A 25,465-nucleotide genomic window follows, 5' to 3' on the forward strand; every position below is an offset into this window, starting at 1 on the left:
TTGAAAAAAAATGAAGTTCAGTAATACTTGTCCATGTTAACTTTAAAACTTTTTTTTAAAAAAGTTCACAGATTTTAACCATTTTCATTCCAATTTATGGAGACAAACCTGTGATTTTTCATTTGCTGTGGTAGGAACTGGTATGACTTCAGCCTGCTGCGTGATGACCTGCTTTATCAGAAATAAATTGTAGATTTAGGATAAATAATAATCTCAAGTATATAATTTTACAGAATAATTTGTAAAGCTTTAATAATATCAAGCTGAAAAATGCTATTTAACATTTACAAACATTATATTTCTACGTTGTAAAGTTAAAAGGTAAAGTTTATTTATTGGTCACAAGTAAGACTTACATTAACACTGCAATGAAATTACTGTGAAATTCCCCTAGTCACCACATTCCAGCACCTGTTCAGGTCAATGCACCTAACCATCACATCTTTCAGACTGCGGGAGGAAGCCAGAGCACCCAAAGGAAACCCCCACAGACATGGGAAGAACGTGTAAACTCCACACAGACAGTGACTCAAGGTGGGAATTGAACCCAGGTCCCTGGTGCTGTGAGACAGCAGTGTTAACCACTGTGCCATCCTTGTTACACAGTTAGTGGGCATGGTTAGTGAGCTTATATTCCATTTCCAGTTTTTAAAAATTATTTTTGATTGTCAGTCTTCAACGTGAAAGAGAAGCTACTCCTGCAATCCAAGCTGTGATTTTGTAAATCCTGATGTACGTAACTGCAGCAAGTATCAATAAATTTAAGCAGACTTCATATACAAAAAGGTTATGTTCTATCTTATCTCCCTGTACTGGATATCATTGCAGGAAGAATTTGGTACTGATTCAAGTTTAAGCATTTTAATGACCAATGACAAAAAAAATTAAACAGAAGCAGTGTGCACATTTTTTTAATACAGTGCATCACCATTAGCTGTTGTCCTGTTCCTCTTACAGTACAATACTTAAAATGTATTCTTTCACTGGATGCAGTCTTCACTGACAAGGTCAGCATTTGTTGTCCATTCGGCCCTTTGAGCCTGCTCTGCCATTCACCTTGATTACGGCTGATCATTGAATTTCTCCCCCCTTCCTCCCAGATCCCTTGATTCCTTTAGCCTCAAAAGCTATATCTAATTTCTTCTTGAAATCAGACGTTTTGGCCTCAGTTACATTCTGTGGTAGTGAATTCCATACCTTCACCATCCCTGTGGGTGAAGAAATTTCTCCTCACCTCAGTTCTAAAAGATACCCCTTATCCTCAAACTAGGACTCTTAATTCTGGACTCCCTCACCATTGGAAACATTCTTTCTGAATCTATCTTGTCTAACCCTGCTAGAATGTTATAAGTTTCTATGAGATCCCCTCTCATTCTTCCAAACTCATGTGAATATAACCCCAACTTAGCCTCTCCTCATATATGGACCTGCCATCCCAGGAATCAGCCTGGTAAACCTTTGCTGTACTCCCTCTATAGCAAGGACACCCTTCCTCATATAAGAGCACCAAAACTGTACACAATACTCCAGATGTGGCCTCAGCTCTGCCCTATACAATTGCAGCAAAACATCCCTTTCCCTATATTTAAATCCTCTTCCTATGAAGACCAACATACCATTTGCCTTCTTTACTTCCTGCCCTACCTGCGCACTTACTTTCAGTGACTGATGCAAGAGGACTCCATGCTCTTGTTGAGTGTCCATGTTTCTCAATTTACATCCACTCAAGTAATAATGTCTTTCTATTATTGCTACCAAAGTGGATAACCTCACATTTATCTATATTAAACTGCATCTGCCATGTAAATACCTACACACACAGCCTGTCCAAATCATGCTGAACCATCTCTACATCCTCCTCATAGCTCACCTCCCCCCCGCCACCGCCACCACCCAGCTTTGTACCATCTGCAAATTTAGAGATGATACATTCAGTTTCCTCTTCCAAATCACTAATATGATGTGAACGGCTGAGGTCCTAGCACAGATCCCTTCGGAATCCCACTAGTCATTGACTGCCAATCAGAAAAAGACCTATTTATGCCAACTCTTTGCTTCCTATCTGCTAATCAGCTTTCTATCCATCTCAAGACATTACTTGCAATCCCATGTGTTTTAACTTTACATACTAGCTTGTTATGTGAGACCTTGCTGAAAGCCTTCCGAAAGTCTAAATAAACCACATCCACTGGTTCTCCTCAGTCAATTTGTTACATCCTCAAAAAATTCCAACAGATTCATCAAGCATGATTTCCCTTTTATAAATCTACGCTGACTTTGTCTGAATATACCACTGCTTTCCAAATGCCAAGTTATGAAATCCTTGATAGTAGACTCCAGCAACTTCCCCAGTACTGACGTTGGGTTCGCTGGTCTACAGTTCCCTGTTTTCTCTCTACCTCCCTTTTTGAATAGTGGGCTTACATTAGCTATCCTCTAATCTATTCCAGAGTCCAAGAAAGTTTGGAAAACAAGCAACGGAGCTATTTCCAGGGCCACTTCCTTAAGTATCCTGGGATGAAGACTATCAGGATCTGGAGATTTATCCACCTTCAATCCCATCAATTTCCCAAACGCATTCCTCTACTACTATTGATTTCCTTCAGCTCCTCAATAAAACATGTTTCTCTCAGCACTTCTGGCACATTGCTTTAGTCTTCGCAAAGGAAGACATGAATAAAGTACAAATTTAATTCCTTAGCTATTTCTTTATTCGCTGTTATGAATTCTCCTGTTTCTGACTGAAAGGGTCTATATGAGTTTTTGTCAATCTTTTTCTCTTTACATAGAAATTTTTACAGTCAGTTTTTATGTTCCCTGCTAGCTTACTTTCATACTCTATTTTTCCCTTCTTAATCAATTGCTTGGTCCTCCTTTGCTGAATTTTAAATTGTTCCCAATCCTCAGGCTTATTGCTTTTTCTTGCCAATTTGCATGCTTCTTCCTTGAATCTGATACTATCTCTAATTTCCCTTGTAAGCCATGGTTTGGCCACAATTCCCTTACCACTCTTGCGCCAAACAGGAATAAACAACTTCTGGAGTTCACCTATTCGTTCTTTAAATGCCTGCCATTGCATATCCACTGTCTTTCTTTCAGTAATGTTTCCCAGATCATCATGGCCAATTCATGTCTCATACATCATAGTTACCTCTATTGAGATTCAGGACCCTAACCTCAGAATCAACTAAAGTTGCCCATAATAACAGATGTTCCTTTAACACATGCATTACTGATTTCCTATCTAATGCTTTTCCCAACATTACCACTCAGTTTAGTGGTCTGTATACCACACCCACAACGTTTTTGCCCCTTGTTGTTTCTTAACTCAACCCATACAGATTCCATATCATCAATGCTAATAACTTTCCTCAATATCGTACAAATATCATCTTTAATTAACAATGCAACTCCACTATCTTTTCCTTTCTGTCTGTCCTTCCTAAATGCTGAATAGTCCTCAATGTTTAGTTCCTATCCTTGCTCAACTTGGAGCCACATCTCCGTAATGCCAACTATATCATACCCATTTACATCCATCTATCTGTGCAACTAATTCATTCATTTTGTTTTGAATGCTCCGAGCATTCAGGGAACTAAACCTTAAGGTGGGCACTTGTAATTTTCTTTTTCCTCTTTCCTACTTTTTTTTAAAACTTGATCCTTTTCTGACTCTGGCCCTTGATTCCTCTGCCTTTCACTTCCCTTATTCTCCTTACCGTCTTTTCCTCTTGTTCTTAATTCCCCCTGAATCCTTGCAAAGGTTCCCATCCCCCTACCATATCAGTTTAAACCCTCCCCAACCACTCTAGCAAGTACCCCCACCCCTGCAGGTAGGAATCATAGAAACTCTACAGTACAGAAAGATGCCATTTGGCCCATCGAGTCTGCACCGACTATAATCCCACCCAGGCCCTACCCCCATATCTGTACATATTTTACCCACTAATCCTCTAATCTATGCATCTACAGTCAATTTAGCATGGCCAATCAACCTAACCCACACATCTTTGGACTGTGGGAGGAAACCGGAGCACTCGGAGGAAACCCACATAGACACGAGGAGAATGTGCAAACTCCACACAGACAGTGACCCAAGCCGGGAATTGAACCCAGGTCCCTGGAGCTGTGGAGCAGCAGTGCTAACCACTGTGCTATTGTGCCGCCCAATGACAGGTTTCTTTCCATAGAGGACATTAGTGAACCAGATGGGTTTTTAAAAAAAAATAATGAGACTTTCATGGTTACCATTAAAGATTAGCTCCAGTTCCAGATTTATTAACAGAATTCAATTTTGCATTAATCTGGATCTCTGGATTATTAGTCCAGCAATGTTATCACTATGCCATCATCTCCTCTAAAGATATTTTTTAAAAACTCCATTCTTCACTTTTGCCTCCAGAAATTATTTCAAATTTCATCATGTAGCATCTATTCTACTAGACAGAAATCAAGAGGGATAGCTGCCATTTATATCTCATAGTACTGCAGGAATAGAATGGAAAAATAGCTAATATCAGCATTTAATGTAATTGCTCTAGAATAACACTGTCACTGGCCAATCACTTTTGAGAAACTACTTAGCAAGTATGGTTACCTAACGCATGATATCCAACCCTGAAATAAACTGCTCCCCCCCTTCACCAGGTCCTGAGGGAGATATCAATTTATTGTACTCTTAAATAACAGTACTAGTTTCAGTAGAGTCATAGATCAAAGAACTCTATAGCATGGAAACAGGCCTTTCAGTCCAACTTGTCCATGCTACACTTTTTTTTAAAAAGACTAATCTAATCCCAATTTACTGTGCTTGCCCCATATACCTCAATACACGCTTTTTAAAGGACAAAACTGTAGTTGCCTCTACTACCACCACCTCTGGCAGCTTGATAAAGGTTCACTGTAAAATTGGACAACAATTGACCAAGACTTCAACTCAATATCAAGAAGACTGAGCTAAAGATCTATTAACTAACATTTTAAATGCATTTAACAAAAGTACGTTAAAACAAGTAAAAGGTTTAGCTCCAAGAATATACCTTAACCTCCTGGGCTGGTTCTGATCTTTTTTTGTCAACTAGATGCTCTTCTTGTTTTACCTCTACCTTCACTTCTGCTTTAGCTGCTTTTGATTCTGTTACTCTTGTCTCGGCTGTGGGTGGGCTGCTGGCTTCCACTGAATGACTTTGAGTTATGGTTGGTGCAGAGGTAGTAACTGCCCTTGGGCTTCTGTCTGGAGTCCCAGCTACTGCCGCTGTAAGAAATGCATCAAGCTCACTTACTGGAATTATACAAACAATACAAATTTGCTATTTATCATTATTTAGTGTAGGAAAATGCAAAAAATGCAATAAAAGTGCAAGGAATTTTGGAATAAGTAACTTGTACCTTTAGGAATGAGAATGTCAAGTAGGTATAAACAAATGATTTTATCCACAAAATTTGTTGCTAATCTGCATAAAGGTTTCAAAACAATCAGTTCTTAAATCTTGCTGACAAGCTTTCATCTTGCAATGAGTGAATTTGCCGAATTATGGATTTTATCAGAAGACAAAAGCCTGAACTAAATAATGGGCGTAAAATGTCATTAATCTTGAAGTAGTGCAAACCAGGATTAAGATACATCTTAAATGAAAACAGAAAATGTTGGGAATCCCCAGCATGTCTGGCAGCATCTGTGGAGAAAGAAAGAGTTAATGCGTGGAATTTTCTCAAAGATGAGCAGAGTGGAGCAGCAGGAGGGAAAATGACAAGGAAGCCACCAGTCTCAAAGGTGGCATTCCCTGCCATATTGTTTGGAACAAAACCGAAAAAATGAAGTGGCAAGGCCCACAATGCAAAGGACATCCAGATACAAAAAACTGAAAACAAGCCTCCCCTCTCCCTGCATTGCCCCTCTCCCCCAGGGGATGTACTGACCTGTGTGCCTCTCGTGGGTTCTGCTCACCGGATGTGCAGGTTGTGGAGGTCCTGTCATAATTCTACACCAAATACATAATCTAACATGGGGAGGGGAGATTTCCACTGATATTTGTATTTAAATGCATTCAAATTGGGATTCTGTTATGCCATTGGTGAGGCTGCGGGTGGGAGTGATGGGACAGGACATTCTGCCAGTGTAAACCACGTTTTGGACTCACTGAGATTTCTCCGATTCTGCCATTGATCTCCTCAGCCCTTGCACTCCATCTCTCCAAAAATAGGAGTACAAAATCCCCCAATGTTTTAAGATTGTATGATTCTTCTTCAGAACTAAAGAGGGAGAACTGTAATGGAAGTTATACTGTTTCAGAAGAGGCAAGGCAAAGAAAAAAAGTCAGGGATAAGTGTAAACTAGGAAAAATTGGGCAAAGGTGTTTAGGGCACATGATAAAATAAGTGTTAAAGACGGAGGAAGCTGCAGATACTAGGATCTTCAGAAGACCATAAAGTGTCTAATCAGGACTCAATATTGAGTTCAACAACTTTAAACTGTGAACTTTCTCCTCTATCTTGACCTTTATTTTTAAACACAAAATTTTTTTGACCCAACACAATGTACTATTCCCCAGCCCCCCCGGGCCATCGTTACTTATTCTTGTGATTTGCTTGTACACGGTGTGGACCTTTGTTCTGCTATTAACACATTCTGTTATCTTACTTTCTTTATGCCAGTATCAGCATCTTCTTTAATCTTTAACACTACCATTAATATTTCCTTTATCCAAGCTCTAAATATCTTTATCTAATATGTCCTCACACACCAATCTACTTTGGCTTTCTACTTTGCTCCATCCCCTCTGAAACAATGCAAAATCCATCACATTTCTATTGCTTTAGCACTGAAGAGTCACACTGACTCAAAATGTTAACTCTGTTTCTTCATGGATGCTGCCAAACCTGCTAAATTTTCTGCATCTTCTGCTTATGTAAGAATCATCTATTCTTAATTCAAAATAACTGAATTATTTTCAGTTGTAATTTCCCAATGCTCCACAACTCTCCAAAACATCTGTGCTTGCTAATTCTGTCTTCTTGGGCAACCCCAATTGTAATCATTTCACCATAGGTCACATGCCTTCATCTGCTTTGGTTCCAAGCTTGGAACTCCCTCCTTAAACCTCTCTATTTCTAATTATTTATTTAAAATGCTCTTTAAAATATGCTTCTTTCATCAAGTTTTATGTGGTTCACTGTCAATCTTTGCTCTATAATGGTCCTGGGAAGTGCCTTGGGACATTTCATAATGTTAAAGGTATAAACACAAGTTATTATTTCTCAATGTATTTATGCTGTTTAATTCAAATTTGTTAGGAAAAATGTTACTATCAGAGTAGATTGTGGGGCTGAAATCTTGCTCATGCTTTGCAGGAACATTATGTCATACTGCCCAATATCAACAAATGCACTTTTAAGAGATAAAGGTATAATTATAATGGTTCAGTATTTATCTGCAACATTATTGTGAAGTTCAATCTCAAATAAAGAAAATGTCATGTCAAATTTTAAATTATGTAAGGTGAAGAGAGAAACACCGTCAGCTGGCCCAGATGTACGAGACACTAAAACAGGCTCCAAATGCACTTATTCAGAAGCTAATTTATTGTATTCTTCTACAATGACTCATCTGATACTGCATATTAATCTATAACAGCTTGACTCACCAAAGCAAGAGCAACATTTATTTTGAGAACGTTTTACATTACAAACTTTAGGTCCAATTTTAATATGCTGCAAATGTTCTCACTTAACATGCACTTTGTTGAGCAATTGCATGGTGTTTTGTGCAGTAATGCAAGTGTGTATCTCATAAGAACTTAAGAAACGTGAACTGTAGTAGGTCACAGGCCTGTCAAGCTTGCTTCACCATTCAAAAAGACCCTGGCTGAATTTCTACATAAACTCCACTTTCAAGTGTTATCTCCACATTCCTCAATTCCCTTAGTCTAAAACCCTTTTGATCTCTATCTTGAATACACTCATTGACAGAGTGTACATCATCAACAAGGTGTACTCCAGAATCTTGCAAGGTTTTTATGAACAGCAGCTTTCTTTAACACTGAGAAAGACAAGGGCAGCAGGTGCATCGGAACCCCAACACTTGCAAATTCCTTTCCAAGTCACATTCCAACCTAACTTAGAAATATATTGTCCTTTTGTCTTGTCATTGAGGGCACTTTCTACCCAATATCATTGGACCATTGAGCAGTAGTTTAAAGAAGGTGGCTCACTAGCACCTTTCCAAGGGCACTTAGGGAAAGGTAATAAATTCAGTGAAGCCCATGTGTAATGGATAACCACATAAAACTATCCTCTCTAGGGTAGAGATGCCACAGATTCACAACCTTCTGAGTGAAGAATTTTCTCGCCTCAGTTCTAAATTTAAAAAAAATGGTTAACTCCTTCATAACCTGAGATCAGGATACCTTGCTTGCTGCTCCCCAACCAGGGAAATAAACTTTCAACATCTACCTTGTCAAACTCTAAAAATATTACACATTCAAATGAGATCACCCTTCATTCTTCCGAACCAGAGAATAATATGCCCATTCAACTCAACCTTTCCTCACAAATTCCTGGGATCTGAAATTTGTACTATCTGAAGAACCTTCATTGCACCCCTCTCCAAGGCCTTCCCGAGGTAAGAGGATCCAAACTCTACACAGTAATCCGTGTGTTCTCAGCAAAGCCATATAATTCATAGCAATACTTCCTTATCCTCATTCTCCATCACCTTTGCAATAAAGACAGATAAACCATTTGCTTTCCTAACTGAATATTAATTTACACATTAACTTTGTAATTCATGCGCAGGGACCCACGATATTCTGACTTCTAGCCTTTATGAACTATATTTTGTGTTTCTGCTCTACTTAGCAAAGTGGATAATTTACACTCCCCCCATTATACTCCACCTGCCATCTTCTTGTTCAATCATTGAATCAGTCTATATTCTTTTTTATCTTTATCACAGCTTACTTTCTCACCTAGCTTTGTATAACCAACAAATCTGGATTCAGCAGACTCTGCCCCCTCATTCAAGTCATTGATTTTATCCTAATTATCTGTGGTCCAAGTACTGATTGTGCAGCAATCCACTGGTCACACCTTACCATCTGAAAATGAGCTGTTTATTGCCACACCGATTTGTGTTGACAAACCTTCAAGTTATGCCATGTTCCCAGTCCCAAGAACCCTAATCTTCTGCAATAACCCCTCATGTGACATTTTATCAAACGCCTTCAGAAAATCTCAAAATGGCATAAGCATCTATTGCCTTGTATCTTCTTTTCTTTGGTTGCCTTAATGTACAACTTATAGAACAATATATCTTTCAATTGAAAGTCTGATGTATTTATTGCGGTGTTATACAAGTATTTCAGTAGTAAGGTCAACATTTGCTGTCTGGTTGTGAAATCTTTAAAAGTAGATAATATTTTCACATTTGCACGCGTCCAACTTTGGGACTATGCCTACCATAAGAGTCTTTAGAGCACTAAGTTGAAACTTCGAGGAACAAATGATTTGGGCTTCATTAACATTTTAAATAAATTGTTCAACTATCAAAAATCTCTGTTCAAGAAATGTAAATAAAACTCTGAGACCATCCACCACTATACAATATAGGAACAAGTCAGTGACAATGCAGGAACAGGTCATCACCGAACAAAGTACTGAACTAGTAGTAACAATGCATAAAAGTCCCAGGTTAATCAATTAGAACCTAGACCAGCAAGCACTGCACCAGTTAATGTGAATGGAGAACCTGAATAGTTAAATTTGATTAGAAGAAATTTCAACATGGAAATGGGGAGTAGAGAGGGTTGAAAAGAGAATTACAACTAACCCATAACACTGGCAAATTTAAAAATATTAAACATTACAAAAACAAGCTTTATAAGCTTAACTAAATGTTGCATTACTCCAAAATAACTCATTAGAAACCCATGAATCATTACTCTGTGATCCTCCCAACATTCTCCTTCACTGGATTGACTCTGTCTACGCTTCCTGCTGCCTTGGCAAAGCAGCCAGCATAATTAAGGATCCCACTCACACAGGACATTCTCTTTTCCACCTTCTTCCGTCGGAGAAAAGATACAAAAGTCTGAGGTCACGTACCAACTGACTCAAGGACAGCTGCTTCCCTGCTGTTGTCAGGTTTTTGACTAGAATTACCTTGCATTAAGTTGATCTTTCGCTACACCCTAGCTATGACTGTAACACTACATTCTGCACTCTCTCCTTTCCTTCTCTATGAACGGTATGCTTTGTACAGCATGCAAGAAACAATACTTTTCACTTATGTTAATACATGTAACAATAATAAATCAAGTTATGAGTACAACATTCATTCAAAAATGGCTGTGTATGTGACATTATTTGTATATTTTCAAATGTGGTTTTCTTTTTTATCTTAGAAACCAACAAAGATTAAATTATTGCTGCTTTCATAATGAACTACAAGTATGACAATTCAAATGGCTGTTTAAATTAAGGTGGTTCCCGTTCTTTCAAATGAAGCAGGAACCTAGGCTAGCGCTTCATAAATTTAAAATTGGTTAGAGTTCTGCAGTTTTCATGGTTTTTAAGTAAATGCACTGAAGGGCAGCTTTCCCTTCAAATCTTAGTGTTTTAAATCAGAATGCCCTCACATCCAGACTTTACATACAAATTCAAACTTCTCATCAACAAATGCTTTGCTTAATTATTTAAAACAAATGCTGAAGTGCTTGTAAATATGCAAAGTTAGTTCCTTTTCAAAAAGTAATCTCAGAAAGCACAGATTTTCATTTACTTTGTTGTTTTGTTAGTCAGGGTACTTCAAAATAATTACACAAGATTGCACAAAACATTCCTAATGCCAACTAGATGCAAGAATGACAGAATTTGGATTAGTTGTAAAAAAGAGTTGGATTTGGCTCCAGGTGAGCTCTTTAATTTTAAATCATGCTTTGCAAATTAAACACAGGATGAACACAAATATTTCAAGTGGTCAGTGCAACAATTCAAACGGAGGTTGCAAAAAGGAAAGATTGAAGAAACAGGAGCACCGCAGAGCTTTAAGCCAACAAACTGGTACCTGGCTGCTCTCTGGGTGCTTCAAAGCGTCTGGGTTCAAAATCCTCGTCCACTTGTAATTCAACAGAAGTTTTTGGAAACTTACGTTTAGCTGAAGAAAATGTGTACACGTTAATAAGTTATTTTTAATGCATTATGGTGAGCACAATTCCAAAATTTGTGGTTTAAATTATTTGAAATCTATTAAATGTTCAATCTTATTAAATATTTATTGGAAGGAAAGAGAGAAAGTAGCTCTTTTTAAAACTGAATTCGCACATTGGAATAGATGCAAAATTTCCTAGGGGATATTCAAGTGTTGGTGCATATCTAAGTGCATCAATTTTGGATTCTGAATAGCAAATGTTGTTTTACTCCAAAAAGGAGTCAAAATATGATTTATAACTTTACTTTCATATCATTCACTTGTTAAAAACAAAATCAGTTATGGTGTGTCTCATCAGGATGAATATGTAACATGAATGCTGAAAAATTATACTTGGCCCCAAATCATTGCATTTCTCATTGTTACAATGAGTAATAAATACTGAACATTTCGTCAATAAGAACTACAGTAATTCATAAAATCCAAACTCATCTAAAAATGTTTAAAAGATTTTCTTCAATTCAACTCAAATTTTTAAGAACAAGCTTAGTTTTGTACTTAGTTCAGAAGAAAATTCAACTTTCCTTTTCTCAGTCAATCTATCATTTTATATGCAGTTACTGTTTAGACCAAAGCATCAGTTCTTACAGATTAAAGCCTGGTAGAATAAACAAAATGTAAAGTTAAATATTTATTTAGTAAAAAGTAACACATTTATTTAGCTAACAACTACAATCATTATGGATGAACATTTGTTATGAAGAATGTCCTGAAAGGTAGACGTGGCATTTTGAAGTGTGGCACATAAAAATCCATGTGTTTCTGGAAAATTAAGCATCAGTCCCACACTTAAAGTTTCTACATAAAAAACAATTGGTTTTTAAAAGTTTAAAAGTTAACTCACACTACACGCAGCAATCAAATCACTCTATTCAATCATCTGAATATTCTGCAATACTTTGTGTGCAATGAAAATACTGCGTGATTTGTCAGTGACCCATTATCTCTTCAACCTGTACTGCAATCTAGGAATGAGATCAAAATTCACATGTGAACTTTCTTCAGAGGGAGTGTAAACTTCAAAGCTACTTTTTATCAATTCTCTAATTCCTTTTCTAAGTCCACTTTTTAATCAATTACTTGATAGTATGAAATGCTCTTTGCAACTTTAAAAAGTACTCAGCACTTGATAAGGCACATGTTTGCAAGTTTTGGAACTGTGAAAAATGAAGGTCAAATCTGATTTAAAATATTCAGATCCATTATTAGATCCTATAAAGATTGCATAATTTATAATACAAGAGTGAAGGTAAGATCATCAAATTAGAAACAAGAACTTCCAAACTTACGATAAGTATGTTTTTTTTGCAGAATTTTACACGATAAAACTCTTGCCTTTCCCCATCCTAAGTTTTAATAAATTACAATATTTCTAATCATTGGTGCTTTGAATGTATATTTGAAAAAAATGAAATGACCAATGTATGTGTGAGTGAACCCGAGGTCAAGTTGCAAAAATGGATTGGATACTTTTATTAAAGGCCTATAAATTAAGCTTCAAAAGTTTATCTATTTGCTATTACTGTCGTCAGTTGGTTCAATTCACAAAACACTGCACAGAACATCAATAAGTCATCCTTCATTGACAACTAAATTACATTATCTTGTATTTCTAATGATATAATGCACGTTTTGCAATCTCAGATAATTTTACCTCCATCAAGGCTTCTGGATGCCCGTTTGCTGGCTGTACGTTCAAAGCGAGGTGCAGGTCTGTCAATCAGAGCACTTGCTTCCCTGGTCTGAGCCTGGGTTCGACCACTGTAACGGAATTTGGAACCCAGAGACAGGAATTTGCTCTTCGATGTGGATTCTGGTGTCGTTAGTCTAGCAAGAAAATATAAGCGGCAAGTTAAATATCCTGAACAAAGCTTCTAAAAATACTCTTCCAACCGATGCACAAATATTACTGATCTATTTGTCGCCCAATCTCTGATTTTTGCTCTTGAAAATTGTGGCTCTTGCTGGCATATTGTTCCTGCAGCCTGATGGGACTTCACCAAGTTGTCATTTTTCATTTAAAGGGAAGATAGTAAATGTTGGAGGGATATTTGACAATGGAGGAGATCAAGTCTGATCCTAATCTTGTACTCACTTGGCCTCCACAAATGCAAGCTTTTTAGTAAGTGACTGATAACAAATTGAAAGCAAGAGTGACTAATATTCCTTCTCCTTGTCTGTAGTGCTGAGGCAAAATGCTAGCTGATGGCCAGTTGAAGTCAGCTAATACAGCATAAACTAAGAATTAAACATGGGATTTTCTGGTCTGTATGACATAATTATAACACCAAATGGTGCATTTGCTAAATGACTCAGGAATTCTAGTAAGTTTTCTTTATTAAAGTGAAAATAGCTTAAAAGGTAAGAAAAAGTGAGCGCAAATTCCAAAGCACAAATAGCACTGACAGTAATATAAATACTTCAAGTTCAGAGAAAATGTCAGAAAATAACACAACAGCTCATAAGAATGCAGGAAAGATGAAAACCAGAAAGTGTAATAAGAAGTGTGAGAAAAACAGCCTTAGAACAAAAGGCTGTTGACTTAACAAGGGTTTTATACACAAATGCATAAATATAAGAGACAAAATAAATGAATTAATTGCACAAATCTAGCTTGTGGGGCAAGAAAGGTGCACTTACTAAGATAAACTGGGTAGTATTAGGAAATAAATATTATAGGTTATGAACATTATTAGAAAGAATAGGGAATTTGGGAATGGAGGTGGTGTCGCAATATTAACAGTAAATACTCTTTCCTAATGTTATAAAAGTTGAAACTTTGCTTAAAATCAAGGCAAAGAAAATATGATCTGGCCTCCAATGGCAGCTAGGCAAAGCAGAACAGCTCCTGAAGTCAAATGAAATAACAAAACCTTCTCCTTCCTGTGTTTTCATGTACTAATTGTTCCCTATCCACTGATTGGTGCTCCTGAGTCAAAGTATACATCCCTTTCTATGGTATGCTCTCACTCAGAGATGGAGGGGTGGGGTTGGGGTGCGGGAGCGGTGTGGTGTGCACATGTGAATTGACAATGACAGGAGTAACACATACAGAAGGAGGGAAAGAGAAAACCGATATACAGTTCCCAGCACAAGAAGCCTATTTCAGAATTAAGCCGCTTCCTGAGCTGGTGCGGAGTTACAAAGCATAAAAACAATTGCTAAAATTTCCCGCTGCTTCTGTTAGGGGGTCTTCCAGTCTCGTTAACAAGCCCCCCTCTCAGATTCCCTGGAATTGGAGGGTGCGAACAACAGGAAAATCCATTGACATCCATGGGACAGGAAGATCCCAACAACAGGCCATCACCACAAAACATACTGTGGGGTGGCGGAAAACCCTGTCCAGTAGGTCTGCTCTCCCCTGCCAGACATTTGGATATGGAAGTAAAAACTTAAAAAGGAGAGAAATATTGAAATGACCAGCTTCTGAAACAGAACATGACACAACAAAAAAATCTGTTCTGCGTTAAGGCAATTCAATGTTATTATTGAGGTAACTAAATTAATTCAAATTGTGAATTTTATAGAAAATTGGAAGTGGTGGGCCCAATTGTCCCAAAAAATTCTAAGTGCTGAACTGGTAGGAAAACTGATGTAAATCACGATTGTTTATTCAGTGAGACTTCAGACTTGAATCTCCACACTCTCTGCAATGCAGAGGTCACAATCGTGAATATCATTAAAAGCTCGAGGGGGGAGGAGCCAGCCCCCCCAATCACTGGCCTCCCTCCAGCCCCAACCGATCCCCATGCAAAGTGGCAGCGGGACCCTGCACACCCACCGATCGCCCAAATCCTGCCCACAATAGGCCCCATGCTCTTGACAATACCTGATGCCCGCTGGACATGGGCACTTGGCTCCTTGGGCAATGCCAGGGGGCACAGGCTGGCACTGCCGGGGTGCCCATGCCACAGGCACTGCACCTGCTACCCAACTCCTTGGGGGGGCCCCGCTTGCCCCCCCCTTCACTCCAGCGGGGTCTCCCGCTAGTACCCCAAATGTGGGGAGCTACTCTAAACCCTGCCAGACTGAAATACTTCTGGCGGGGTGGGAGATACTAACGGGCCAGGACAATTCAGTCATGGGCCCAATAATTACACTCAAATTACATGAAAAATAGATTAAAATCACTTACCTGGTCTTCCTGCCAGTTTCCAGCATGGTCTCGACTGCTCTGTGGCGATGGCGCATATGTCGGGAACGCATGTGCGAATCTCCCAACCTTACCCGCCAAAAGATGAGCACGTCGCGATGGGAGAAACCGGCCCAATATCTGTCTTGCTCCCCCTTTATGTGGTTCTAACTAGACTTTGTGAGATTAAGTATAATATTACGAGAATTATTCTGAGGTACTCCATGTCAGATCAGGTTGGACAGTTTCACAGCTTCTTTAGTTGAACTGCTTATTCAGGACTGAATATTTGAAGAAGATTTGCATGGGAGAAGGATTCTGTTATCTTGCACTCTAAATGTTTTTAACGTAATGGAATAGCACGTGGACTTTCTTTACAAGATTCTTGGTTTTCTTAACATCGTGCACTGTACACATACCTGAAAAAGGTATGATTTTCCACGCATACCTTCCACAACTTCTTGGCAGCACGGTAATTGGGCAGTTTGAACCCAATAGTGCTTTCACATTGATCCTGAAAAATATATACAGAACACATCAGCACTTCAAACGTTAATGAATTACATACGAAGCACAAATAATTTCAAATGTTTAGGAAGAGCAGTAGAGAATGTCTCAGTGTCAGGCCATTTGAAAGTCAGACCACCTGAAAGTACGCAATACCCTCTCTGGCTTGCGCGCGCGCCTTCTCTGGCAAGGACGTGGACATCTGGCCAGTAGTGTACTGGAACTATCAAGTCTAGGCGTAACAAAGATCTGCTTGAGCATTTCAGCAGATGAGTTGAGGCAGCAGTGGAATTGAACAATGTTACAGGGTAAAAATGGGTGGTAAAAGTGAAATACTGTGGATACTCGAATCTGAAACAAAAACAGAAAATGCTGGAAAACATTAGCAGGTCTGAAGCATCTGTGGAGAGAGAATAGAGCCAACGTTTCAAGTCAGCTCTGACTAGGCCAGCAATATTGTCCATTTCTAAACGCCCGAAAGAAGATGCACTGCAGCAAGTCACCAAGGCTCCTTTAACAGCACCTTCTAAACCTGCAACCTCCACCATTTAGGTCCATGGTCTGCATGTGGGAACACCACCACCTGCAAGTTCCCCTTCAAAGCAAACACTCCTGAATTGGAAATATATCACTGTTCCTTTACTGCCACTGGGTCAAAATTCTGGAGCTCCCTGCTTAACAGCACTAAAGGTATTTCTACAACATACAACTGCAGTGCTTCAAGAAAGGCAGCTTGCTTTCACCTTCTGAAGGACAATTAGGGATGTGCAATAAATGCTGGCCAAGCTAGTGAAGTCCACACCCTGTGGACAAAAGAAAAGAAAAAGTTCCAGCATTATTTTGGGAAAATGTGAAAAATAGAATAACACGGACAAATAAGAAATGCCATTGCTCCTCAGTAACGTTTTAATTATTCATTGCTCGATGAGATTCCTATCCAGTCGTGCTAATTGCAAATAATACAAGCTCTGAAACAATGAATTTCTTCTTTCAAATATACATTTACATTTTTCATAGGCTTTTTACTTTGGGGCATCCCAAACTGTTCACCAGACAATTAGAACGTTTTGAATGGTGGTCCCTGTTTTGATACAAGGAGAATCAATAGGAATTCTCCACACGGCTAGCTCCCACAGTTATGAGCTATTTGACCAGGTAATCCATTTTATTGATCTTGTCATGATGTTTAGTCTTAAGTTTTGCACAAGTCTGGCAAGTTCATTTTCTATCCCAATGAATGTATTTTGTGTCTCCGATTCCACAGTTTGAGATCTTTATGTTGCTGTTTATGTACTTGGAATCTGTCTTGTGGTGTGAGACTGAGTAAGTGGCACTATCTATTCTTGAGAAATGATAAAACAAGGCAGCTTTGAAAGTTTTATAAAATAAATATGTGGCGCTACCTACTGGTAGAAAGAATAAATTACAGTTCTCAAGGTTTCTTAAACTAATACACTTTAGCACTTCATTTTCTCTTAATTTTCCACATTATTCCCTTTTCATGAAAATAGTATTTTACGCTGGTGCTGACTGCTTTTTAATCCTTCTTTCTCAGATGATCCTTGCAGTTAGGTGACTGGTAGCTATGATATAGTCAAGCTTAATGGTGATTTTGGTTGGTGTCCAGCAGGAACGGACGGATACCGAGTAAGAGTGATAGCTTTGGCCTTATCATTTTATTGTTGCACTCTTTCCAATCTCCAACCCCACCCCTGCTGCACTGGCAATGTTGAGGCCAGTTCTTCTGGTCTAATAGCTGATTTTGCTGAGATCTGCTTGCTAATCGTGGTTTGAATCTGCGATCACTTAGCTCAGTACCATAACTGCAAGCAAAATAGAAACAAAAACTGCAAGAAATACTGAGCAGATCTGGAGAAGGAAACAGAATTAATGGTTGGAATTCTCTGGCTATTCACATCCTGCCATCGCTGCCAGATAGGACAAAGAATTTGGTGCTTAGCTAAATCTCCATTTACTGCAGCCAGATGGGAGAATCCTGCTGGCGTGAATGGCTGGAGAATTCTGGCCAGTGTTTCAGATCTGGGTCACAGACCTGAAACGTTAACTCTGTTTCGTTCTATCTTGTGGTATGAGACTGAATAAGTCTATCCTTGGGGTGGTGGTGAAACAAAGGCGGAACACAAGTTTTGAAGGTTTTAGAAAATAGATGTGTGGCACCATCTAGAGAAAGAAAGAATAAATTACACTTCTCAGGGTCTCTTAAAGATTACACTGCTTCGCTCTGTAATCAAATTGCTGAGTATTTCCAGCATTTTCTGTTTTTATTTGGCACAGTGCTCCATCATGCAGTAAAAGTTTTTTTTTAAAGTAAAATTTACTTATAAGTCATAAGTAGGGTTACATTAACACTGCAATGAAGTTATTGTGAAAATCCCCGCGTTGCCGTACTCCGGCACCTGTTCGGGTACGCTGAAGGAAAATTTAGCATGTTCAGTGCATCTAACCAGCACATCTTTCAAACTGTGGGAGAAAACTACATTACCCAGAGGAAACCCACACAGACACAGGGAGAACATGCAGACTCAAAGATAGTAACCCAAACTGGGAATTGAACCTGGTTCTTCCTGATGCTGTGAGGCAGCAATGCTAACCACTCTGCCCCTGTGCCACCCTTAGTGAAAAAAGATGCAACACAAATATTAAAAGCAGATTGGGATTTCTATAATGAAATTCTCACTGATCTAGAGGCAAAAGTTTATTAATTTGTGCTCCATTCTTGGATGTTACTTGGGCCCTATGGTTTAAACAACTGTTTTATTCTCAACCTTGTTTCGTTCTACCTTTTCTACACAAAGCACTGTTAGCAGAAATGGGACCATATGCAATTGCAGACAATTTTTCAACATCGGTACAGAATTGTTTGGGACATAGAAGACAGAGTAGGAATGATGAGTATGTATTCCAAGTGGCAGAATCATGACGTCCCTCCGGGATATGTTCTGGTACCTCATCTCCTAGCAGATGAAAGTTAGAAAATGGAATTAATAGATTGTGGCCAAATCTGTAGCAGCTAGAGTTCAACATTGATGTTTTATCGTCCACTTTGGGCCTAAAACAAATAGATTAGAGCACGTTCTGAATATTGAGAAGCAAGGAACTGTGGAGGAAGAGAAATTTAGCAGCCCATATACATAAATCACCAAAGTTAGTGAGCAGGTATGAAAAAAAAATAATTGATGGTCTTCATCTCAAAGGGAGCTGGAATACGAAGATGTGGAAGTTTATGCAGTTGTACAAAGCTGTGGTTAGCCCAAATCTGGAGTACTGTGTTCAATTCTGGTCACTACACTTCAGGAAGGATATATCGACATTTGTGGATGTGCCATACAATTTTCAATTTGGGAATCCCCGAGTTAAGTTAGGAAATCAGATTGCATAGACTGGGCTTTTAATTCTTTTAATTGGTATCAATAGGGAGAAACTATCTCCACAGAGAAGAGAGTTCAAAGCAAAGATATAACCTTTAAACTAAATAGCCCAGTGATTCAAGAGTGATGTCAGGAAGTACTTCTTCCCTTAGATATTCAATAACAATACCATGAAACACTAATAACATTGACTAGAAACTTAACAAGGACAGCCATGTAAGTTCTGTGACTCCCAAGTGGGTGGCACAATGATTAGCACTGCTGTCTGACTGCGGAGGCCCTGGGTTCAATTCCCGGCTTGGGTTTCTGTCTATGCCAAATCTGCATGTTCTCCCTATGTCTGCATAGGTTTTCTCTGGTTGCGCCAGTTTCCTCCCACAGTCTGAAAGGCATGCTGGTTAGGTACATTGGTCATGCTAAGTTCTCAGTGTACCCGAACAAGCACTTTGCGAATTTTCACAGTAACTTCAAGAGAGGGAACAAGTGAGCGTGTGAGAGAGAGAGACAGTGAGGGTGAGTGCAAGAGAACAAGCAAGAGAAACTGTGAGAGTCCAAGATAAACCCATTAACCACAACTCCATTTTCTGTGTTTTCATCACGTTTTATCCAACTGATAGCATTCATCTCTGCTCAATCTCAATGATTTTTATTACCAAACATCCAATGTTAACACCACCAGCCAATATTAGCTGACAGTGAAAAATAGAAATGCAATATGTTTCATTAATTTGAAAACTTTACGGTATTATCTAAAAGTATGAGCTGATAATCCAGAGTACATGAATTCAAAACCTACTGCAGTTTGCAAAATTGAATTCTATTTATAAAGCCTGAAAATAAAAGTAACCAAGAATCTATTCGATTATTGTAAAAACTGAAGTGTATCACTATTATTCCTGTGAGGAAATCTGTCTTTAACTGGTCTGACCCACATGCAACTCCAGTCCTATATAAATAAAAACTGCAGCAGGCGACGGTGCAGAGGGACCTCGGGGTCCTTGTGCATGAGTCGCAAAAAACCCAGCTTGCAGGTGCAGCAGGTGGTCAGGAAGGCGAATGGGGTGCTGGCCTTCATGGCGAGGGGGATTGAATATAAAAGTAGGGAGGTCTTGCTGCAGCTGTATAGGGCATTGGTGAGGCCGCAGCTGGAGTACTGTGTGCAGTTTTGGGCGCCGCACCTGCGCAAGGATATTTTGGCCCTGGAGGGAGTGCAGAGGAGGTTTACTAGGCTGATACCGGAGTTGAGGGGATTGAGCTATGAGGAGAGGCTGAATAAACTAGGCTTGTACTCGTTAGAGTTTAGAAGAATGAGGGGAGATCTCATTGAGACGTATAAGATGATGAATGGGATGGATAGGATAGAGGTGGAGAGACTCTTCCCGCTCAAAAAAGACAGTAGGACTAGGGGGCACAGCCTCAAGGGGGAGGCGGTTTAGAACGGAGTTGAGGAGGAACTTCTTCACTCAAAGGGTGGTGAATCTCTGGAATTCTCTGCCCGTTGAAGTGGTGGAGGCTGCCTCGCTAAATATTTTTAAGAAGCGGGTTGATGGGTTCTTGATAAGAGAGGGGATTAAGGGTTATGGGGAGAGGGCGGGAAAGTGGAACTGAGCCACAACAGATCAGCCATGATCTTATTGAATGGCGGGGCAGGCTCGAAGGGCTAGATGGCCTACTCCTGCTCCTATTTCTTATGTTCTTATGTTCTTATATGACCGATGCTTAACTCCCTTCTGACTGGCCTAGCAAGTCACTCAGTTGTATCAAATAAATACCAGCTGTTCAATCAGGTGGCCCAATAATAACTCTTCAGAGTAATGAAGGATGGGGGTTAAATGCATTCTATGTGAGCAGTGACCGCTAAGTGTGTAAGTTTGTGCATTAAAAAAAAATCAATTTTCCATTAAGGAAATGTGGTTAACATGCCCGCTAATTTGAATCAGCATCAAGAAAGCACTCGGTTAACACCCAGAAATTATTTGGGGCAAATGGGTTATTTTGACATTTTTTCATAAAGGCAAACATTTAAAGTTAGAAGATACGAATAACTTCACTTTTTAAACTTGCTCCTGTTAACTTCAGGACATACGTACCTCTCCTGGACGAATTTTAATGAAGAAGCTGCTACGTTTGTATGAAATCTTGAGAACTTTAGGCCAGGCAAAGCGATTTATTCTCAGCCTGTCTTTGTAGACAAGAAGACCACCTGAACATACACCAAGCATGATGTCCACTCCCTCCAAGTCCTAAGGACAAGACAATTAAAGAACAGTGAAAACCAAGAGCTACACATGGCCTGTCAGAAGGAAATCTCTAGTTTGTTTACCGTATTAAATAGCAGCAAACCATAACACTTATGTATTTGCGCCATTCAAAAGACGCTAAAACCAAGTTTTACATTTATGAATCATAGCATCCAATTTTCTGACCAACTTTGCTGGGAAAAACTGTACGTGCTAGGCTAACAGTTTCATGTTTTCACGTTTCACACATTTCCTGCCTTTAAAAGATGCAATATGTCTCTGCTAATTAATTGCATAAGTTCAATTTAGAAACCATTCACCACCCAAAGATCAGAGGCCAAATGCCCATGACCACTGAAGTGTTCCCCACAGGAAGGAAACAAGTCTTGCCTGGTAATTGTTAAGCGGTGTTCATTCATCCATTGTCGTAGCGTCTGCATGGCCTCCCCAACGACGTCTCCTCTGGAGCCTTCAACATGTCATTGATGAAGATGAATATCTCGCCAATGCCATCTCCACACCCCCAATTCTTGTCTTCAAACAACCGCACGACCTCAAAGAGACCATGTCCGCAGCAAACTACCCAGCTTTCAGGAGAACAGTGACCATGACACCACACAACCCTGCCACAGCAACCTCTACAAGATGTGCCGGATCTTCAACACAGATGCCATCATCTCACGAGAACACCATCCACCAGGTACACGGTACATACCCTTGCAACTCAGCCAACATCGTCTACCTGATACGCTGCAGGAAAGTATGTCCCGAGGCATGGTACATTGTTGAAGCATCTGCATGGTCTCCCCAACAGATGAATGAACACCGCTTGACAATCACCAGGCAAGAGTATTCTCTTCCTTTTGGGGAACACTTCAGCGGTCACAGGCATTCAGTCTTTGATCTTTGGGTAAGCGTTCTCCAAAGCGGCCTGCATGACACATGACAATGCAAAGTCGCTGAGCAGAGACTGATAGCCAAGTTCTGCACGTGAGGATGATCTCATCCGGGATCTTGGGTTCATGTCACACTATCTGTAACCCCCACGACTTGCCTGGACTTGCAAAATCCCACTAGCTGTCCTGTCTGGGGACAATACACATCTCTTTAACTTGTACTTAATGCTCTCTCCACTCACAATGTCTGTACCTTTAAGACTTGATTAGCTGTAAAGACTTACATTCCAATCATTATTCTGTGAATTGAGTTTGTGTCTTTATATGCCCCGTTTGTGAACGGATCTCCCACTCACCTGATGAAGGAGTAGCACTCCTAAAGCCAGTGGCGTTTGCTACCAAATAAACCTGTTGGACTTTAACCTAGTGTTGTGAGACTTCTTACTGTGTTTACCCAGTCCAAGGCCAGCATCTCCACATCAGCATTTATTGCCCATTTCTAGTTGCCCCTGGGATAGACAATAAATGCTGACCAGCCAGCAATGCTCATGTCCCACGAATGAATAAAAAATATCAAATACCTTCTGTGTGGCTCAGTGTCAGACTTTATTGGTGTCATACATGATTGCTATAAAAGAAAGCAAGTGTCTTGGGACATTTCATTATGTTGAAGATGCTTTACACATATGCAAGTTATTATCTGGTGATCAGAAAAGTACCGCAAGTCCACAGATAACCTCATGATGCTCCACTTCTCCTGCTTCCACCCTAAACATGTTAAAGAAGCCATCCCCAAGGACAAGCTCTTCGTATACAAAGGATCTGCTCAGATGAGGAGGATTGCAACATACACCTTCAGACACTGAAAGGTGCCCTTCTAAGAACAGGATATGTTACTCGACTCATTAATTAACAGTTCTGATGCGCCACAGCAAAAAACTGCACTACCTCCTCAGAAGACAAACATGGGACATGGCAGAGTATCCTTTGTCGTCCAGTACTTCCCTGGAGCGGAGAAGCCATGACATCTTCTCTGGAGCCTTCAACATGTCATTGATGAAGACAAACATCTCGCCAAGGCCATCCCTATAACCCCGCTTTCTTGCCTTTAAACAACCGCACAACCTTAGACAGACCATTGTCCGCAGTAAATTACCTAGCCTTTAGGAGAAGGGTGACCATGACACCACACAACCCTGCCACTTCAACCTCTGCAAGGCGTGCCGGATCATCAACACGGATGCCATCATCTCACGTGAGAACACCATCCACCAAGTACACAGTATATACACTTGCAACTCGGCCAACGTTATCTACCTGATACGCTGCAGGAAAGGATGTCCTGAGGCATAGTACACTGGGGAGACCATGTAGACGCTATGACAACAGATGAATAAACACTGCTTGACAATTACCAGGCAAGAGTGTTCTCTTCCTGTTGGGGAACACTTCAGTGGTCACAGGCATTCGGCATCTGATCTTCGGATAAACGTTCTTCAAGGTGGCCTTCACGACATACGACAATGCAGAGTCGTTGAGCAGAGACTGATAGCCAAGTTCCGCACACGAGGACGGCCTGAACCAGGATCTTAGCTTCATGTCACACTATCTGTAACCCCCATGACTTGCCTATGCTTGCAAAATCTCACTGACTGTCCTGGTTGGTGACAATAGACATCTCTTTAATCTGTGCTTAACCCTCTCTCCACTCACATTGTCTGTACCTTTAAGACTTGATTACTGTAAAGGCTCACATTCCAACCATTATTTTGTAAATTGAGTTTGTGTCTTTACATGCCCTGTTTGTGAACAGAACTCCCACTTACCCGAAGAAGGGGCAGCGTTCCAAAAGCTAATGGCTTGTGCTACCAAATAAACCTGTTGGACTTTAACCTGGTGTTGTGAGACTTCTTAAATCAGAAAAATACCACAGAGCACCCTGATGGTGGGGCTGGTGGGAAGGAAAGAGTATATTGTTGAGAAGGACATTGATAGGGAGCTGTACCTTATGTTGGAGTGGAAATAAACTCACTTTAAATAAGTTTGGAAATTTGAAGAGTTACAAACGAGAGAAAATGTAAAAATTTCAGTTGTGAAATACAACTCTGTCTAATACATGGCCAATTTAGCATCCATCTGACAAACTTCCCAGAAGAGATAAAAGAATTCTCTGACTGACCTTGGTTACATTTATCTTGCTCTGACTAGAGTGCTTGCACTTCCTATTAATTATACAATGCTACAAAAAAGAACTGCACATTACTTATTTCCAATATGGAAAAGCAGTGCATTTATAAATTAATGTCACTGGGGTTTAATAGATAAAAGCTTCCTCTGTTGTAACAGGGACAATAAATCTCCTGAAGCACTGTATAAGAATGCTGCAACATCAGCAAAAAATGTGCAGAGTCATTTCAGCATTCATTGATCCTAAACAGAAAATGCATAAAATATTCCGAGGTGTTCCAAAGATAGGACTGAAGCACCGAAGGAAAGGATTAGGGGGTTTAACTGCAAAGTTTGGTTGAAAATTTAGGATGTGGGACTTTTTGAAGGAAAGTGAGGGGTTGTAAAGTTGAAGTTTATTTATTAGTCACAAGTAGGCTTACATTAACACTGCAATGAAGTTACTGTGAAAATCCCCTAGTCACCACACTCCGGCGCCTGTTCAGGTACACTGAGGGAGAATTTAGCACAGCCAATACACCTAACCAGCACATCTTTTGGACTCTGGGAGGAAACCGAGGCGCCCAGAGGAAACCTACAGAGACACAGAGAAAATGCTCAAACTTCACACAGACAGTGACCCAAGCTGGGAACCAAACCTGGGTCCCTGGCACCGTAAGGTAGCAGTGCTAACCACTGTGCCAGGAGTTCTAAAGAGTAAGGGGGGGCAGAATATTCTGCAACCAGTGAAGCAAAGGGAGAAAATGTACAATAGACTGGTGAATTGGGTATGCATAGCCATAAAAAACACACAAGCAGTCCTTCCTTCCATCCACATGTTTAAACAAGAAGAGCATTAAAAAAAAAGGGCCAAGAGTCCTACATAGAAGAATCAATATCAATTCCCCCCAGTAGCACATAGCATGGTC

General features: G+C 39.8%; 1 protein-coding gene across 11 annotated transcripts in view; it reads right to left on the bottom strand.

The window, feature by feature from the left end:
• LOC145357784 (protein 4.1-like) overlaps nucleotides 1-25,465 on the bottom strand; it is a 204,977-nt gene that overhangs the window by 40,016 nt on the left and 139,496 nt on the right. For 10 of the 11 annotated variants that reach the window (XM_080211268.1, XM_080211270.1, XM_080211269.1 and 7 more), the window contains 6 exons: nucleotides 21,325-21,477; nucleotides 15,758-15,852; nucleotides 12,861-13,033; nucleotides 11,063-11,152; nucleotides 5,040-5,254; nucleotides 109-168 (listed from right to left, as the gene is read on the bottom strand). In XM_080211268.1, coding sequence (XP_080067394.1) covers nucleotides 109-168; nucleotides 5,040-5,254; nucleotides 11,063-11,152; nucleotides 12,861-13,033; nucleotides 15,758-15,852; nucleotides 21,325-21,477 — 786 coding nt within the window. The remainder of the gene's footprint in view (nucleotides 1-108; nucleotides 169-5,039; nucleotides 5,255-11,062; nucleotides 11,153-12,860; nucleotides 13,034-15,757; nucleotides 15,853-21,324; nucleotides 21,478-25,465) is intronic. The other variant, XM_080211273.1, reaches the window with a different exon arrangement.

Source organism: Carcharhinus amblyrhynchos, chromosome 24 (assembly GCF_965287045.1).
Source record: "Carcharhinus amblyrhynchos chromosome 24, sCarAmb.v2.hapA, whole genome shotgun sequence".
Lineage (NCBI taxonomy): Eukaryota > Metazoa > Chordata > Chondrichthyes > Carcharhiniformes > Carcharhinidae > Carcharhinus > Carcharhinus amblyrhynchos.